This window comes from Syngnathoides biaculeatus, chromosome 17, assembly GCF_019802595.1.
Source record: "Syngnathoides biaculeatus isolate LvHL_M chromosome 17, ASM1980259v1, whole genome shotgun sequence".
NCBI lineage: Eukaryota > Metazoa > Chordata > Actinopteri > Syngnathiformes > Syngnathidae > Syngnathoides > Syngnathoides biaculeatus.
The window spans coordinates 12,984,006-13,003,608 of record NC_084656.1 but is presented as its reverse complement, the minus strand read 5'-3'; the positions used below and the strand labels follow the sequence as shown (position 1 = coordinate 13,003,608).

Below are 19,603 nucleotides of genomic sequence, written 5' to 3'. Positions count from 1 at the left end.
TTACGCAACTGCATACCGATGACTTCACCGGCATTCCTGGTCTTTTGTTTTTTTTTGGCACCAACAGACACTGAATGTACTGAAGGATTTGACCTTTCTAGCATAGCATCTCCGTCCGCATGAAGCTCTTAGTGGGCGTGTTGAAGTTACATTAAATATCTGTGGCCGTAAAATAGCAAGGGAAAAATGGTTTCAACACAAAGAAATTGGTAATTAAGTAAACCCCAATTTTTGAATTGCAGGTAAAAATACGACGATTAATGCAGCATATAGTTTACTTATTACCCAAATGTACATACTTACTATGACATTCGTTATTGTATGTTGTTGAACACGCTTTTATAATCGGAATTATTATGAAAGATGGAATGTTCCAGGTGAGTTACTGTAAGATAAAAATGAGGGCTAATTTATCTCACAGAACACGTTTTACTGCAAATGAAAATTAAAATCAATCTACCAGCGAATAAATTGCATATGCGGTGAGTTTTGCGTTTATGGTACATTCATACGGATGAATCCTAGTAGTGGTAGCTGTACCCAAGAGTTCCAGGGTCTAATTGTTGTCCTGAATTACGACAGTACCAGGTTTGAGCTAGCTAAAATGGTGTAGCACTGATTTCGAACCATTAATTGGTTAGTTTTCCACATTGTTCGGTGAGCTGACATAAAAGTAAATGCGTGGTACGAGCCTTCTCACAATCTGTGTTTAGTGTGCTGATTATTTATAACATTTTTGTACATATGGGTTCCAATTGTGTAAATAGAAGGCATCATTTTAGCAGCAGGTGGCGATAGAGTATAAAGTAAAATTTCCCAAGGTGGAACAACCCCATAAAGTTTATTGAGCGGGTTGGCCGGTTGCTCTGATACGCTATCGCGTCGGCCATAATGGAGGTGGCAGAATTGTTCGTAAAACATAGACAAGTGAATGGATCGAACTTCATAAAGCGGCAACCTAAAAAGAAAAATGTATGCCTCTCGTTCAAGCACGGTTGTACCCCACGCACTGTACCATTGTGAAACAAATACTCCCATTTCACAATAACAATGTGTTATTTTCAATGGTAGCTCTAAGTACTCAAAGTACAAAGTACAAGTACTCAAAAAACACGCATTAACTCTTAAGTTGTCCCGAGGGATGATTGTGAGTGCGACTGTTGTCTGGCTCCAGTTCCAGGGTGTACAGTGTTATACATGTGTGGGGTTTCATAGTATTAGTTACAAAGACAACAAATTATCTTCAAAAAATGTCCAATTACAATCAAGAGTACAGTCCAGTACATTTTTCAGTCCATACCCAATGAAATTGGACTTTGACTCTTTGTCTCCTAACAGTAATAAATTAAACATCTTGACGGTTTACTACACGTTGCCATATCAAATATCTGATGGGCATTCATGACAAAACACCATCAAACATGTTTCTAAACCCTTTTTAATTATCAATCTTAGTTTTGTTAGTATAACACCCCCCACGCTATAAATGAGATGTTGTCCAGTGAGCGTATTTTAATCTTCTCAATCTCCACAGATTGACGGAAATTTGCCAGTTGGTGGGGAGAAATGATCAGTTCAACTCCAGATTCAAATGGTTCGTATCATATTACAATGCAATACGACCGTCCCAAGGTTACAAATGGCACACTGCACAAGAATGCACACTCAGTTACCGCCGTACTTGCTGGTTTACGTTTGTTTTATATTGATGAACTAGAAGTGTTTGCTCATACAAATATTTACCGTAATTAGGACTTTACTACTGCATTAAGATATGTTTACAAATCGACTTGTTTCCAAATTCAGGTTACATCGCTCCTAGAGGAAGCAATTACGCTCAAATTCTTTCATCCTTGTTTATGTGCCGGCAGATATTTCTTAAATTTGAATATATATATGTCCCGTTAGGGGTCTCCACACCGTGCCATCTCAGATGAACGCTCATATTTTTTTGGCACAGTTTTCACGCCGGATGCCTTTCCTGATGCAACTCCTCTTGGGGACTAGAGGCCCCAGTGAGATACGAACTCCTGACCCCTGGTTTACCAAACCAATGCTCTAACCACTGACCTATGGGGCGTAAGATTTAAATATATAATAACACAAGGCTGTAAGCACTGACTTTTCATTAGAAATTCCCTATCAATACAGTGAATTGTCAAAGAAGTCATACTCGGTCACAAACTGCAAGTAACTCGATAGTTGTGATTTCCCTCTGTGTTTCTTCTACCATTTCATTTTATACATATATCCACTACAACAAATGCTAGTGGTATTTTACCGTGACACGCCACCTCACCGCTAACATGATGAGAGATCGAGTTTCAAAATAGAAGCTTCATACATTGGACATTGGACATCAATGACATTTTGAGCTTTTATTTTGAAGTTTGCCATGCAGTGTTGTTATAAAGTTTAACCATACTGTCACCTCCTGGTGGCTGGCTGACTGGGTTGAGAGCACTGCTACAAATGAATGACTTTTCATGTGCAGCCGTGCCCACACTTTAAATGTAAAAAAAAAAGAAATCACAGACGATTAGGGTCATTTAGTCATGGCAGCCAAAGTTGCGATCATGATTAAAATTTGATTTATTGTCCGGCTCTGCTCTTGAAGCTTAAATCCAGAGTAATTCATATGCAAACATTGCTTTATAAAGATTTAGCTTCAGCAAGTGCTCTTAATCTTCTCCTCAATGCGTTTCAATGGCACCTGCTGAAAGGTTTATCCAGCACGTCCAACAAATACAAAAGTACTTGTTCAGGAATGTCATGGCATCTTTCCAGTGGGGCTCGGCCACTCATGGAAGCTCTCTGCCAAGTCACACTGAAGCTGTTCTGGTGACTGTAGTGACACCAAATGCCCCATTTACACACTTGATCTTTGTGTTGCCTTTATTTTGGCAGCCCCCTGGCAACAGGCAGGCAAAGCAGTATGCATGTTGAATTTCATAGAGATGGAAGTGTGACTTTTATTGTTGTGTGACTCATTTTGGTCAAACCCATCAAAACTTTATGGGTGTTCAGTGTTCTCCATATTGTAGGTTGTTCAAGATGACAAAAACACATTCTAACACTGAACCCATGAACCACGGGCTATATATGCGGATGCAAGATTTTATAATTCTAAAACAAAATAAATCCTTAGAGGAACATTTATAAAAAGCCTCAACAAAAAAATCAACAAATGCTTATCTACATCCTAGCATAATATTATTTCATACCTCTATAATGGCTATATGACTTTTAAATGTCCTGAATATTTTCCCCATCGCCACTCTAACTATATTGAACAAGTGAATATACACTCGTTATGTTTTTCTGTCTTACAGTATTTGTATGCACTGTAATCCAACCCAACTTTATTCATTACACATTTAATGCACCAGAGTTGACCAAAGTGTACTGACGGTGTTAATACCCTGTGAATAGGGAGGCTCCACCCTCTCGTCATAATCTAATCCAATCCATCCATCCATCCATCCATCCATCCATCCATCCATCCATCCATCCATCCATCCATCTATCCGTGTTCTGCGCCGCTTATCCTCACAAGGGACGTGGGAGTGCTGGAGCCCATCACGTCTGTCATCAGGCAGGAGGCGGGGTACATCTTGTACTGGTTGCCAGCCAATCACAGGCCACATAGAGACAAACAACAGTCGCACTCAGAATAACGCTTAAGGGCAATTTACAGTCTCCAATTAATGCACATTTTTGGGATGTGGGAGGAAACCAGAGTGCCCAGAGAAAACCCAAGCAGACACGGAAGGGGAGAACATGCGAATTCCACACACAGCCGGCGCCGGGATTTGAACCCCAGACCTCAGAACTGCGAGGCCAACCAGTTGCGTCCCTGTGACAGCCTCATCATAATCCATGTTAATATTACAAAGCAGCTAGCTATAAATACATCATTACTCCCCATATCATCCAAATTAAAATTTTGCATTGAGCATCTTGAAGTTATGTTCATGTCCATAAGTAGTTCTTTTTAAATGACTGACTAGTTAGAAGACGGGAACCTTTAAAGTTTATCAAAAGATGAAATTTATATATCAGTCCTCTGAGGGAAACCAGAAGTACCATGTCTCCCACAATAAAAATGAGTTGGACATACTTAGATGAAATAAATGTAGCATTATTAATAATTACTCGTATACCATTGAAAAAGCATACATTTTGAGCAAAGGTTTGATTTGAATCTTGGTTGCTTTTATTACACCGTTGACGGAATATTAGCAAAACTTCCTCTCAGAAGTGATCACATACAAAGGTTGCCCATTAATAATGGTAAATTTGGTTTGATCTAAAATTATAAATGCAGATGAATAAGTCAGATAAATGAAAAAAGTTTCTATTAATAATGTTAATAATTTAACAGGCAGTGCAAAATAGGCATACAGTGAAAGAAAGGGTTTAGGAGGGAGAGGCCTTCTAGGGTCTATGTTCCCAGGCTGTATCTCAGGAAGGCTTTTATTTTTTACACCATGACTAGCGCGTAGCCCTTTCCTGGGGAAATCCGAGACAAAATCGTGAGAGGCTGCTGGAGGACAGGAAAATGAGCCCTGGGAATGAGGAAGGGAGTGAGGGTGGTCAGGCCTGGTGGTGAAGTGACAGAAAAAGATTTGCAAATGAGAGACAAAAATCATTACATTTGTCATTTCCCAGTCAAATCTACCCTTGTTTGCATTTTATTCTATGGCTTCTAAAAATTTATATAACTCAGGTCAGGTTCCTCTATTCCCTGACTACTTCAGCTATTACTCCAATATTATGGTGGCTTTGGTTTCCCTGTTAAAGAAATATTTGATGTCACAGCTTCTTCGCCATGCCTTTTTCAACCAAAAATCTTGTACATCACATTACAAGCTAGATAGTGACTGCAGTAAAAAGTAAGACAATGTGATACTGTATTTTTGAATGATCCAGGCTGACTTCCAAACTTTTTAGAGACTACCAAAACATTTTTCCATGGGAAATAATGTATTTAAAATAATGTTCTTGTTCCCAGCAACAAACTTTTAACAATACGTGCAGGCATTTTGTTGAATATAAGAAAACTAAAATGGCGTAATTACACTCACCTTATGATGACGTCATAAATGGAGAGGGCAGAGGAATGTCTGGTGCTGTTTTATTGGTATTTCTTAAATTAATAATTGCTGACTTTGTAATAAGTACATTTTATAGCAATTGTCCTGGGCATGGGAGGGACGGTAGCCCAACTGGTTACCACATCTCAGACTTCTGAGGACCCAGATACAAATCCGCCCTCAGCTATGTGGAGTTTGCATGATCTACCCATGCCAGTGTTGATTTTCTTCAGGTACTCTGGTTTCTTCCCAGATTCCAAAAACACACATGTAGTTTTATTGAAGTGTCCAAATTATATGTATGAATGTGAGGGTAGTTCTTTGTTTATATGTTCCACGTGATTGGCTGTAAACTAGTTCAGGGGGTAACCTACCTCTCGCCCAGGGTCAGCTGCGATAGGCTCCAGCGCGCCCCCGACCCTAGTGAGGATAAGCGGTTTGGAAAATGGATGGATGCATGTATTGGTTATTTGTGACTAACCGAACCTAAGTCCCAGTGGTTTTGTGGTGGCAAACCCAAAAATAGACTAAAGGCCAAAGTAAAAGCAAAGCACATCTCTGGATTTAGTTTTTAGCTGTCTCAGGTGATGTCACACAAGATGATGGTTTGAACTCCCAAGTTTGAAATAGAACGTTTTTGTAATTAACTTTTGAAAGGTTGCTGGAGTCTCCAAAGGGCTGATATTTTCGACTGTCTCGATTTGTTTTAACTCCTTGGCAGGTTGAAAGAGGTCAAGGGTCAGAGTGAAACCCCACCTCATGTGTCTTATCCCTGCAGGTCTTGACCCGACCGTGCTGAGAGAGCAGCTTTTCGAACTGTGGCGCAGCAACGATTTGCAGACGGTAAGAGTTCGTCATGTTGGCGCCGCACACAAAATTAACAAGAGTGAAAAGATGGGTGGCTTTTTTTTTTTAAAGTTGAAGATAATTTCAAAAGATAAAATAATAATAAGATAACAATTTAAGATAAAGGAATAGTCAAGAGGGATGAAGAACTTGGAGTGAAATTAAACTAGCTTGTGTGTGTGCGTATGCGTATGTGTGTGTTAATGAGGAAACCAGAGTGGCTGTCAGTAGGAAGTAAGGAATTTGCACTGAATGAACTTGAGATCTGTGTGAGGAGGATATTGAGTGAATGACATCTGTTGGGCAAATTAGGAGGCAGCACCAGACATTCTCACACAGATATTATTTTCTCTTGAAAGAAGTTTCTCAAGCCAAAGTTTGCATTCTTAAGTCAGGACCTTGTATGTATGTCCCCTGGCTTATGTGTATTTGCCAGTTAAGTGGAAGTTCCAGCATGGTGAATTAGTTTTTAAACACAGATTACCTGTGTAGATTGCGTTCTTGTATTATTGATTGTGAGTGTTGTACCGAGCTACTAGGACAGTGATATGTATCCCACTTGTGTTGTTGCGTTAAGTTCTATTTTCAGTTAAATTGATTTTTCACCTCTTTCCCAAACCTGCTACCCTTCTGTTTTAGAATCACAGGAAAGAAAAAGCCAAAGAAAAAGCACAAATAAATAAATGAATTGCTGAAGTGAATTTTCAAGGATGGTTCAATTTCTATGTGATGTTAAATTTTGTTTTGATCTCTTTGCTAGAGTCTACCTTATACAAAAGTTTTCAGATTTGAATGTTCCACACAGTGGCTCTAGTCTTTAAATCAGTAATGCCGGACATCACATCTTGCCCTTCCTTCCATCTGTGTTTCTACCCACAGTTCCGTTTGGAAGCCCAGGAGGGATTTTCAGAACTAAACGATCCCCTGGAAGCCATCCTAACAATCTTAGAGTCCTCTCCGGCCAAACAGAAGGCTCGGGGCCACAGCTTGGGGGCCCACATCTTAAAGGAATTCCAGAGCTGGCTAAAAGAACATCCACAGGTCGATGAAATTCCAGTTACAACACTCTTCTAGAGTAATTTACCATAGATGTTTTTTTTAAGTATTATGTATATATTTTAAGAACATTTTGAAACATCGAGGAAACCAAGCTTAATGGAACTAAAACCAACCAAATGTCCAGATTGTTCTTTTTCTTACTTTCTTACAAATAGCCAGTCTGTTTCGACTGCTGACATCTCATTTCACAATACAAATGTACTTGCTGTTATCTTGATTTATCATGCTTCTCGATCTTGTGAATGATCATCGTCACAGGTTATGCTGACTTCACTTCCGGAGCAGCAAGCGACAGCCCTTAAGCATCGGGCTCTTTTCCTTCTCATCGACACACAGACCACGGTTGTTGAATGTCTAATAAATATCTACCAGCTAACCACTCTGGATCCAGCTACTCTACGACTGCATGTCGTGAAGCTGCTGGCCCTCAAATGCTACAAAGAGGTGAGTGACACATGTGCCACATACTTTGGTCAAGCTCTTAACCAGTGGTATTCTGAAGTGTTTTCTACGATACACCAGATTCACCATTTTGTCTCCTTCAGGCAGCAGTGCTTGCTATAAAGCTGAATTTGCAGAATGAACTTAATGTGGAGGAGGTGAGACACATATCTCACGTCTATATGTGATCAGTCACTTTAAATAGGTCCTATAAAAACCTCAAGGACACATCATATGCATTTCACGTAGTGGCTTGCATTCGTAAAAATACCTCAAGCATCAATATTATTATACCAGCTATACAGTACATTTGTTGTCTTGCTGAAATCAAACTGCTTTTAGGGGCTCGCCTTGTCTCATGGAAGTGAACCAGCCCTCCTCTCGCACCATTATACTTCTGGGGAATAACAAGTCCAGCTTTCGTTACCATGACTATTTGGGGCAAAGGCTGAACTTTGAGACGATAAGCATCGCATAATGCTTCTGATTATCTCATAAACAAGTGTATGCATAGCAACAGGATGGATCTTGATGTTGAAAGTGTGTAACCCGCACAATGTCTGGCTCTCTTTTGTGTTGCACGTGCATTCATGCACACATACAGTTGGTCTTTGCTAGGGGAGAGAATCTTGGTATTGGGGCGATTATTATATAATTGAGGGAAAATTGGCTGTCCATAGATATATTTTCAAGCAAAGTTAGACAAAGCAAATGATTTAATTGATTGTTTAGCTTCACTTGTGATTGGTGGCTAGCCACTTAAGTAACTGAAATATTTCTTTTTAACTTTCCATAATATGTTTCCTTTAAATTTGACATACTTAAACCTGGATAAACTCCGTTCTCAGAAAATGTTCTTAAGTAAAGTAAAGTACTTTGTAAATGTTGTCAAAATGTCCTCTGCAGATATGCACCCCTCTCATCTTTCAAGACAAGCTGTCCTTAGCAGAGACTTTTGTCGCAGGACACACTCATCTAGAACACCAACTGGTCTCTCTGATTGACTCCTGGTGCCATCCCAACTTCTCACTCACCGACATGATGAGCGAGTATGGTGTACATTTGAAAGCCCCAAAAGCAAAATGCGCAAATGTACAAATGTGTGTGTTTCCTCAGGCGGTTTCCTAACCTCTCCAGATCGAAACACAGCCTGGCTCACATCCAGCCCAAAATACTGACCAAACATGTCTTTCGACTTGCAGGGAAATTCAACATTGACCAAGGTGTGTGGCTGTGTACGTGTTGCTCAGGTAGGCGCATACTGTTCTTTATGTATTCACCAGACCACCTTGTTCTTGTTGACGCAGCGCTATGTCGCAATGCCTTGTACAAGAGGAGACTGGACTCACTTCGGTTCCTCATGTTCAAGAGATTTTTAGAGGTGAGTGATACTCTAATCACCTTTACTTTGTTTGCATAAACCATTTTTTTCTTATCAGTATAAGAGAACAGTAGTGGCAGGGCAGTCACCGATATTTTTTTTCTCCTTGTTTGAGGTACGTTTTATTTTAGTTTGCGGTACAGTAACGAGTTGAATTTCAATTTGCTGTATAGTGCTGTTTGAAAAGACAACTTTATTTTGGCTGTAATTCTTAGGGGATAATATATTATTAGTTACTGATTTTATATCTGCAACTAGAAAATTAAAGACTGTTTCACCTGCTGTTCTCTTTTTAGAAAAGCATGACAGATGAGAATTTTAGTGACCATGTGCAGGTATTTGCTATCTTTAAGTTTATGATCGTTTTCAAAGAAGCAATGTGTACCAGTATTCTTTCCACAAGAGACTGTTTTGTGTGTGTCATAAACATCCAGACGGTAGTGGCAGATGACCTTGAGGTCCAGATCCAGTTGGTGGAGATGTTGCGAAAGTACTGTGAACTTGAAAAAGCTGCTCAGTGGTCACTGAGATACAGCCTTCCCAGGCACAGACTCCCCTGGGAGGTCTGGGATGCCCAGCAAAGTTTATCACCTGAGCTACAGTGAGTCAGCAAAAATGTTCGTTAACGTAGCGGAACCTCTAAAGTTGAATGTACTAATGCTTGTAAAATTTGCAATTCGACCGAGCTATTTGGCATGAATTGGACTCAAATCTCAAATGCTCCTTCGAGCATAGGCTCAGGGTCTGCTGTGTGGAGTTTGCATGTTCACCTCTGCTTATGTAGGTTTTCTCTGGGTCTTTTGGCATCCCTTTTTCGAAAAACATGCATGTAAGCTTGATTGAAGACTAAATATTCCATAGGTTTGAATGTGAGTGTGAATGTTTGCATATGCTGTTGTGCCCTGCGATTGGCTGGGGACCAATCCATGCTGTTCCTTGCTCTCAAATGTCATCTTATTAAAGCCTACATTACTTGTGATCTAAAGTTATTATTTTATGTTTTATGCTTTATATTCTATTATTGGTTGCTTTCGTTTAATACATAATGTGTCAGTTTCTGTTTAAAGCTCTGCTTATGTCTGTATAATATTGAAAAAAATCTTACATTGGTGTAGATTGTCTGTACAATTAGTTAACATTGAATGGTGTTTGGATTTTTAAACAAATGATTCCAAATATGATCAAGCTCAATGGGAAATGTTCATTTGTGAGGTTCTACTATATCACTTATGCAAATTGTGGTGAGCAGTGAGCACATACGAAAACAATTTTGTAAAAAGAGGAATAGTTTTACTCTGGTTGGTTTACCACATCCCCATTTTCTCACAATCCGGATGAATCAACTTTCTTTTTTCTTTCTTTTTACACAACATGGAGAAATGTGTTGACACACCAATCTCAAAGTATTCAGTGGGTCTTTTTCTAGCTATGCAATGCAAAGTCGAGCAATGAAGTAGCAATGAAAAGTGTTTAGCGTATTTGAACGTGAAAGAAATGGCAAAATGACAATATTTTAGCCCACTTTTGAGAATCCATGTCTGTCATCTACTTAGACATGAAGGCAATCCCACACACAGTGAAGACTGGATGCCATCTGAAGCTCATTGTCAGAAGTTCTACCAGGTACCTCTCACCAAAGACAAAGTTCAGCATGTGGACTCCCTGGAAGCTCTGCAATGTTGTCGCGACACACTCCTGAAGGTGAAGACAAAAGTCACAGAGTGAAAATAAAAAATAATTTGGGATAAATGATGTACCTTTTCTGTTTTCAGGAGGGTGGCGTAGTCGGAGTTGATATGGAGTGGCAGCCCACATTTGGTTGTACCTCGATTCAGCAAGTTGCCCTGATACAGCTCGCTACCTTTGACACTGTTTTCCTATTAGACCTGTGTGCAAATGGATTTTGTCAGCATCCAGAGACCATTATATTCATTAGAAGTTTTTTCTGTGAACGTAATGTCCTTAAAGTAGGTAAGCAACAAACCTAGACAGTAAAAATGGTTTCAGTTGAGATATAATTGCTGATATTTGTAGAACTGTGTGTCTTCCTCAGGTTATGGCATGGCGGGAGATCTCAAGTGTCTCAGGTCCACCTGGCCTCAATTTGTGGAGGAGCCATTGAAAATGGAGGGAATGCTTGATCTTCTTAACATACACCAAAAGGTAATATTAATGTCGTGTATGTAATTGTTGATGTGATGTGTATAATATTTGCTACAATTTAGTTCTAGTGGGGCAGCGTGGTGGATCAGTAGTTAAGTGTTGGCTTCACAGTTCTGAGGTCGAGGTTTCGATCCCAGCCCCGCCTGTGTGAAGTTTGCATGTTTTTCCCGTGCCTGTGTGGGTTTTCTCCGGGAACTCCTGTTTCCTCCCACATTCCAAAAACATGCGACATTAATTGGAGACTCTAAATTTCCCCTACGTGTGATTGTGAGTGTAGCTGTTTGTCTCTATGTGCCCTGCGATTGGCTGGCAACCAGTTCACGGTGTAACCCACCTCCTGCCCGTTGACAGTTGGGATAGGTTCCAGGACTGCTGTGATCCTCGTGAGAATATGCGGCTAAGAAAATGGATGGATGGATGAATGGATGGATGGATAATTCAAGTGGAGCAACCAAGGTCAAAGGGTGCAGAACTATAAAAAGGCTTGCAAATTTTTACACCTACAAAATCACTGAGTGAAAATTCCATTTCACCCTAAGAATATGACATAGCTTTGTTCTGAGTGGAGTGATCACAAAAGCCAAAAAAAAAAATTGTCAATTTGCATGTCTGGAAACATGTTCCAGCCCTAAAACAATACGTTCTGTCACCGTCAGCTGTTAATGAGAACATGACAAGTTCTTTAAACTTCTCATTATGGAGTACCAATACAGCAATTCTCCATTTAATGATGGTTGTTGCTTCGTGTTCCTGCTGTATTGCAGATTTTTCTTTGTACAAATTGTGTTGTATTTTGTGTGGTCTATTCTTCTCTCTCTCTCTCTCTCTCGCTCTCTCTCTCTTTCTCTCTCTCTCTCTCTCGCTCTCTCTCTCTCTCTCTCACACACACACACACACACACACACAATCTCTGTTTATATCTATTTCTTGCACTCCCTCAATATATTGTTACAACCTGCTGTAATTGGGGTTGGGCATAGTTTGAATTTGAGCCATTCCGTTTCCCTATTTCAATTCTGGTTCCAAACGATTCTCAATTCTGATTCTTTTAGGGGGCTAAGTCAAAAAGGTTTGCTTGGTTTAAATGAAGGGTGTCTAAATTATGAACATCTATTTTCTGAGCAGCCTGCAGCATAGATTAAACTGAACATTTGTCTCAGGGTTCTTTATGATTAGTATTAATATCAAACCTATGACATATAACACAATGTGTGTGGAACTAACCCAATTGACTTAATATTTAATGATTAATATTTTAGCTCAACGTTAAATATAGCATTGTTCAAAATCATTATTTGGCACTGTTTTATCCTGTCAAATGTTTCATATGTGCAAGTTTTAACTTCCCGTTTTAAGTTTATAGCCTTTTATTTAAACAGTACACATCGGAGCACAGAATTTTGCATGAAAAGTAAATTCACGTCACTGGTGATTTTTTTTTTTTTTTTAACTCATGGATGGAACTAAATGGTAAAAAGCATCGATTCCTTTCCTTATCTACTGATAAAGCCCCAGATGAGTAGTTGTGATACTGTGAGAAAACATTTGTGAATTTTGTCCCTATTCATTTTGAGGTGAAGTTCCTACGGTGACGTTTTGGCTCAATGTTAAGCTCTTTTTCTCTGTCATCGGCTCTTAGAAATTTTTTAAGACAAATAAATGCGGAAAACCATCAGTCCACAAGTGCAACCAACATTTTACCTTATTAGTTGTCTCAAGGCAGCACGGTGGGTCAGCTGGCCTCACAGCTCTGAGGACCCGGATTCAATCCCGGTCCTGCCTGTGTGGAGTTTACATGTTCTCCCCGTGCCAGTGTGGGTTTTCTCTGGGTACTCCGGTTTCCTCCCACATCCCAAAAGCATGCAACATTAATTAGACACTTTAAATTTCCCGTACATGTGATTGTGAGTGTGGCTGTTTGTCTATATGTGCCCTGCAATTGGCTGGAAACCAGTTCAGGGTGTACCCCCCCTCTTGCACGTTGACAGCTGGGATAGGCTCCAGCTCTCCCCGCGACCTTTGTGAGGATAAGCAGCAAAGAAGATGGATGGATGGATGGATAGTTGTCTCAATGTTGCCATCAATGTATTTTATTGTTTCACTCACCCAACTGACTGAAGTGGGCTTCACTGAAGCTCTGTGTGTTGTGGGCTGAGGCTTGCAATGGATCAGACACTCAAGGCCGTGAAAGCATCCTTTGCACAATACTGTATAATCTTATTCCAAGTGTTTCACTGAGGGGAGTGGTCATTATTTTTAACAAAGGTAAGACTCACTTTTATTCACTGCCACTACTGTTGGGCACGCGACCTAGCGTCTTTTTTTTTGGGGCATGCTGTCACGTGATCAACCAAAACTGCCTCACGATCGACACATTGAGCGCCCTGGTACAGAGTCATTAACCAAAAATGTCTGAGTCTGGCAAATTCGAATGAATAAAAAAAATACTACAAGAGTTGAAAGGATTTCCATGATGAGCAGCGCGGTGATAATGACCACAACAATGAAAATTTAACAAGTCCAAAAACAAAATTCTGTGTACATCATAAGGAAGGAAAAACCCCCGTATTCTGCTTCTGATCAGCTAGCACCAAGACAGGATTTGTACTTTTGAGTTGCTATGTGTGGAAGCTCTTCACCAACACATACATATGTAGGGCAGGACTTAAACTATGCATCTATATAGATGCTCTATTATACAGTAATAGTCATTACATTGTAACAATGTATTGCTCAGATCCAGTGTGGTAAGGTGAAAAGCGCTCAGTGTGGTCCAAGGGAGGTGGTGGTTGGAGAGGACTCTAGTGAGAAAGGCCTCAGTCTGCTAGTGCAACAGGTCCTGGGAAAGGCCCTTGACAAGAGCGAGCAAATGTCCAACTGGGAGAAGCGGCCGCTGCGTGTCAGCCAAATCAGATATGCCGGTGAGTTACTCTACTACGTAACACCCAATTGTCACAGTAGATTATCACTGATTATTATCATACTCCCTAAATAATTTTCTCACAATTGAATTCACCTCTTGTCTCTATTCCAGTGACGGATGCTTACTGTTTGTTGGATGTATACTCTGTGCTCTCCACTAACCCGACTAAATTTGGGCTTCCAAGTGATCTGCACTCCATCTCTTTAAGACAACCAGGGAAGAATGGAGATGCAAAACAGAAGGACACAAAAAGCAAGATGAGGAAACACATCAGCAGCAAGGAGCTTACGGTAAGGCTTTTTTTCATAACCGCAATTTATTCAACACCTTCCCATTAATATGTAGCACAACTCCAGTCGTAATGCTTTCATTCACTCTGTATTACAGTGCATATGAAAATCCCCAATATATTTGGAGGGATAATCTGTAGCCTTCTCGGACGGGGTTTTTCATCTGATCTCTTATGTGACCCCAGCAGACACAGACTTTCTGCAACATTGTAATCATCAACACAATTGGGCTTGAATTCACTCACGACCCGAATGAGGACAAACGCCATTGAAAAGGCATGAATAGATGTTTACACCTTATCCCAAGTTTCAATAGATGCACCTGAATTTTTTGTGGGGGGACTCTCTGTGACCCATCCACAGAGAGTCTGTGACCCACTTTTGGATCACAGCCCACCAGTTGAGACCATAATTACATTTTTGAAATGTTATTTTTTTGAATTCATGTTTTGATCAACGTGATTTTATCCCATAGCCAGGAATTTGCACATAAACAATTTTAGTGGAAACATGAAAACCCAGAAGAAAACAGTTGTAATGAATAATCTCCCAATTCTTGTTATTATTACTATTATTGCTTACTATTATTAGTACTGAGTTAATAAGTGACAAAAAGATCCCAAGTAAGGAATCTGGGTTGGGGCATCAAACCTGTGGGTGGGAACAATGCATGTTTGACCAAGACACTCTAGCAGCACTGGGGGTGGTAGTTGTATAGCTCACCCTGTGCTTTGACCTCCCAGCTCTCTTCTGCAAGTGAAAGAAAATCCCCCTGTGGGGATCACTTAAGTATCGCATTATTGTCTCTGTCCATTTAGGAATGTCAGGGGGCTCAATGGGTCAGTCCCCCTTGCTCTGATACTGAGAATAGCCTCCTGTGTGGCAAGAAGCCCCCTGAAGACTCCCCTCCTGCTCCTCTTGCCCCCCAGCAGTTGCGGGTCGTGTGTGACAATATGTTGCAAGGCCTCGGGAGGTACTTGCGCTGTTTGGGAGTCAATGTGGTCATGCTGGAAAATAATGATGATCACATAGTAGCTGCAAAGGTATGTTAGTTGAAAATGTTGCAATTAAATGTATCTAAAGGGTTAATTTGAAAATAATTAGGTTGGGCTGTATCAAGTTTCTTGAAATAACATTATTGGATGCCTTTGGTATGAAAGAAGCAAAGAGACCAGACCTAAACCACATCAGAATCCTTTGGGATGAACTCGACAATATGCCCCTTTTAAACAGACGTGAGCATAGAGTGATTATAAAACATTTTGACTCATTTTTATGTCGTGTAAACCTGGCAAATAAACAAGATGAAAAATTTCTACCATTAATTTGGCCTATGATACCACTCAATCAGGGGGAAAAAAACTTTTTTCTGGAATAATAGATCTAAAAATATTCTAGAGCCCAAGACCTAGTGTATAATACATGTAAGATGTACAATAACCACAACTGAATACCTTGCGATGTTAACATGGTTGAGCAAAAAAGCCATTCCTGATTGTTTAATCCTGTGTTCTTTTGTCCAGTTAGCACAAGCAGAGCACCGTGTTATACTCACATGTGGACAACCATACCAGACTGTAAGAACTAACTGCTAAATTAAATTGAAATTTTATCTGCAAATGCTCATTGTTTACCTGGATACACTGGTGGATGTGTTTGTATCATCACAGTTGAGGTCTCACGTGGGCGTGGGCCGCTGTCTATCCCTGGACTGCTCGGAAAAGGCCAGAGACCAAGCTGTCCGAGTGCTCAGACACTTCAATTTCCGGCCATCTCCTTGTGATATATTCAGTCGCTGCCAGGTAGGAAGGGAGTTCATGCTGTTCCTTTAAGTGTTTTTAACATAAACGTTTGGGTGATTGTCAAATAGCGATGCACCCAATTTTCAGCCACCCAAAATGGCCCAAATGCGCATCAATCTTTGGGACTTTAGGACAAGGCTGAAATAGGATGCGCTTCCCTGGTCGAAGCTCAGTGGAGCTACCAAGGAGGTGATGCTTGGCTGTCTCAGTCTCGTCGTTTCATGGCTATAATGGGAAGTCAAAATATGTGTTAAACTTGTTATTGGGTGATAATAACGCGATAATAATACTTCAGTAGACTGCATCTGTCCATGTTTTGACAATCAATACTAATAGCCAGTAATTGTGCAAGCTGCTCTGCACTGATGTCAATACAACCCTGGCATGTGGCAGAACCGAGGCACAACAGATACCAATATTTGTAACCCAGTGGTGCAGCTGTGAAAGAGAGCTAAAAAAAAGAAAGTGAGCATTTCCTTTGAAGAAAGACACCACACAAAGTCTCAATGGTGCTGCAGCTCCGCCGGCATAAAAAATAAAAAACAAGGAAAAAGTACAGTTCAAAATAAGGCATTCTTTACCAACTCCATGAGTATAAATTGGAATTTGAAAAATTGAAAGCTTTTGCATGAACAGTTGGATGTTTACTAGTATATCAGGACTGCAATCATCAATAAATCAATCCATAATTTTTCGCTTAATTGATTAATCCAATAAAAACATTGCAAAATTTCCATCCCTAGATTCAAAAACAATTGCAGAAAGGTACACAAAGGTTCCTGCACGAACACTCCTAAAGTAATTGAAGATGATTTGGGAAAAAAAACAACAGCTAAATCTTTGTAACAGTATTCATCCATCAATTTTTTGTACCACTTAGCCTCACTAGGATCGCAGGGGTGCTGGAGCCTTTCCTAGCTATAATTGGGGGAGAGGTGGAGTACAATTCCAGTCAATCGCAAATAATACAATATTTCCTTAAAAATACTGTTTTCGTCATCTTTTGTCACCATGCTCTCTGTTACAGTTTCAACTGCCACATCCAGATTTTCATGTTTCACCATAACCTCACGACTGCCTGTCTGTGAATCTTGCAAAAAACGATTGTCTTTTACCTGATTTTTACAGATTACAGATTTTTTTTACTGATTTTTTTATTTTTTATTTTTACATCTGAATTTTTAAGCATTCCATTTAGATCTTACTTTTTAGACATTGAATTGATGGAAAAAAAACATAGACTAAGAAGTAAAAACACTTGATGTAAAAACTTACCTCTTATCTCATCCTGATATGAATTCAAGGAGTCAACTACACATAGCACTCTATTTAACTAACGCTCAAGGAAGGCTTCAAATTATATAGTACAACAACACTACGTACAGAATGTATAAATAAATCAAAATGATAATTATAATTCAATAAAAGGTGACATCATATTTTACGTATGAAAGATGTTCACACATTTTGTTTATTTAAATACTGACAAAGTGATAAGAGCTACACAACACTGCGTTTTCCCAGCTGTCCACTCGGTGGCACATGGGACTTTCAACATCAGCAAAAAATCCTCTAAGTTAAATACATGATACATCCATTCATATTCCATACCACTTATCTTCATTAGATGAGCGCTGCAGGGTACACATTGAACTGGTCACTAACCAATTGAAGGGCACATATGGACAAACAAACATTCACATGTAGGGACAATTCAAAGTCTTCAATTCGGAACTCATGTCCTGGTGTCCTAAAATGCATAAATCCATCCATCAAATCGTTGGCTGAGATCATTAGCCGCTAGTTAGCTGCTAGCAAACATCTGGCGAGATAACTTGAATTATTCTTGCACTGCTTTTTCTCACTTATTTCTGCCGTTGTCACAGTCATGAATATTAGTGCAGCTCCTCGGACATGTCCATCGGACGTCTTGTTCCGCAGAGATTATCACTGTAGGGGGGGAGAAGGCTATGTGCATCTCTACTCTTTTACCAACTGTATGACTACAGTACTAACTGCATATGCACATACCCAGTAAGTCAAAATGACAATGACTGTAAAATAAAGTTAATATGGCATGGCAAAAGTATTATAGTACATGTTGTAGTTGTTGGGCATTTTTTTTTTTTTCATCAGTATAACATCCGGTAGGGTTATGCACTGCCTCTGGCCAAAATTCCCTTCCAGCAAACATTTAAAGTTTCAGTTTTCATCTCTTGCCTCTGATTATTTTTAAGACATGATGCAACACTGTATTCACGCCAGTGGGTCTTGAGTATGAAATCTTGATCCGAGTCCATAGCATTAACAAGATGTTGCAGGGTGTTGCGCATATAGAGGGCCTTGAAAGCGTGGATCACTCTCTGGTCCATAGACTGAATCAGCAATGTAGTGTTTGGCAGCAGAAATTCTATTTGCACACAATCATATGACAAATCATCAGGGTGATCTCCAGCGTTGTCTATAAGCAGCAGCACTTTAAAATCTAGTCCTTCACCTCCGGGATGAAAACGTTTGAACCAGTCCATATCAATCACTTTTGTCATCCAAGTTGGGCATCCAGTAAATGGGCAAAGCATTCTTATTTTTGTGTTTTGGGCTGTAGGATTTTTTTTTTTACCTATTTGAATATAAAATACTGTAGAAGTAAAACAATAGCCTATGAGTGGAATGTTTAAAATCTATAGGCATACAAATTACAATTAATTCTGTTGGTGTAACTCATTTTTGCACAATCTGAACAGCTTTCATGTTCAACAATAATTACATGGCACGATCTGTGATCTGCTGCGATGACCTGTTCATAGTTTTATCTGGATTATATTGAAATAGTATATGCTGTATGTATATATGAGGTCTGGGGCTGAAATACAGTACTTGTGATTATTTTAATTTCCCCATTCGTTACAGCCATTTGATTGGACTGATAAACCTTTGTGATACAGCATCTCTCTGAAGTTATACAATTGAAGGATGCCCAAGGCGATACTGATCATTGGCCACCATGCATTTCCAGTTGATGTATGCCATTTAACCTATAAATATCTTTGTGGGTGGCTGTTTTGATAACTGTGTACTTTGTTTGGCATGTGTGCTGATGATTGGGAGGGTGTATCTTTACAGAGCTGTTCCTAAACCTGGGTGTTCTCATTTGCTCCTGTGCCCCCCCCCCCCCCAACACACACACACACAACACCACCACCACTAAACACACACACACCCAAAAAGTCAAGATACACTACTTGGTGCTGTTTTCTCAAGCCCCTAACATTAGACAAACTTGGATCACCCCCTGTCTGGAGATGATAAAGATGCCTCAAAACACTCAAAACAAAAATTATCTTAACAACGAGTGACCAATATTGATTGGTCAAAGTTGCAACGTAAGAAGTTGCTGTCACTGAAATTTTCAAAAAAAGAAAAAAAGATAAAGAAAAAAAACCAGAATGAGCATTCAAACATACATGCATACATTCTTTCGGCATGTCCCGTCGTAAATAAATTTAGGGGGAAAAAAGATTATTGATTGATTTTCTTTCCTGATTGCAGGGTTTGATCAAGGGATATTATAAGTCTTTGTCCACTGTGCGACTGTGAAGCCC

At 39.8% G+C, this 19,603-nt stretch overlaps 1 protein-coding gene across 5 annotated transcripts in view; it reads left to right on the top strand.

Annotated features, from left to right (window-relative positions):
- The first annotated feature begins 154 nt into the window (after positions 1-154).
- Positions 155-19,603, top strand: part of exd3 (exonuclease 3'-5' domain containing 3) — a 46,514-nt gene continuing 27,065 nt past the window's right edge. The window contains exons 1-19 of one of the 5 annotated variants that reach the window (XM_061802271.1): positions 155-242; positions 1,535-1,594; positions 5,875-5,939; positions 6,822-6,983; positions 7,260-7,445; positions 7,547-7,600; positions 8,349-8,491; positions 8,559-8,665; positions 8,750-8,823; positions 9,120-9,158; positions 9,258-9,424; positions 10,377-10,524; positions 10,596-10,794; positions 10,877-10,986; positions 13,724-13,907; positions 14,021-14,199; positions 15,018-15,242; positions 15,723-15,776; positions 15,870-16,001. In XM_061802271.1, coding sequence (XP_061658255.1) covers positions 1,567-1,594; positions 5,875-5,939; positions 6,822-6,983; positions 7,260-7,445; positions 7,547-7,600; positions 8,349-8,491; positions 8,559-8,665; positions 8,750-8,823; positions 9,120-9,158; positions 9,258-9,424; positions 10,377-10,524; positions 10,596-10,794; positions 10,877-10,986; positions 13,724-13,907; positions 14,021-14,199; positions 15,018-15,242; positions 15,723-15,776; positions 15,870-16,001 — 2,256 coding nt within the window. In that variant the 5' untranslated portion in view covers positions 155-242; positions 1,535-1,566. The other 4 variants (XM_061802273.1, XM_061802275.1, XM_061802270.1 and 1 more) reach the window with 4 other exon arrangements.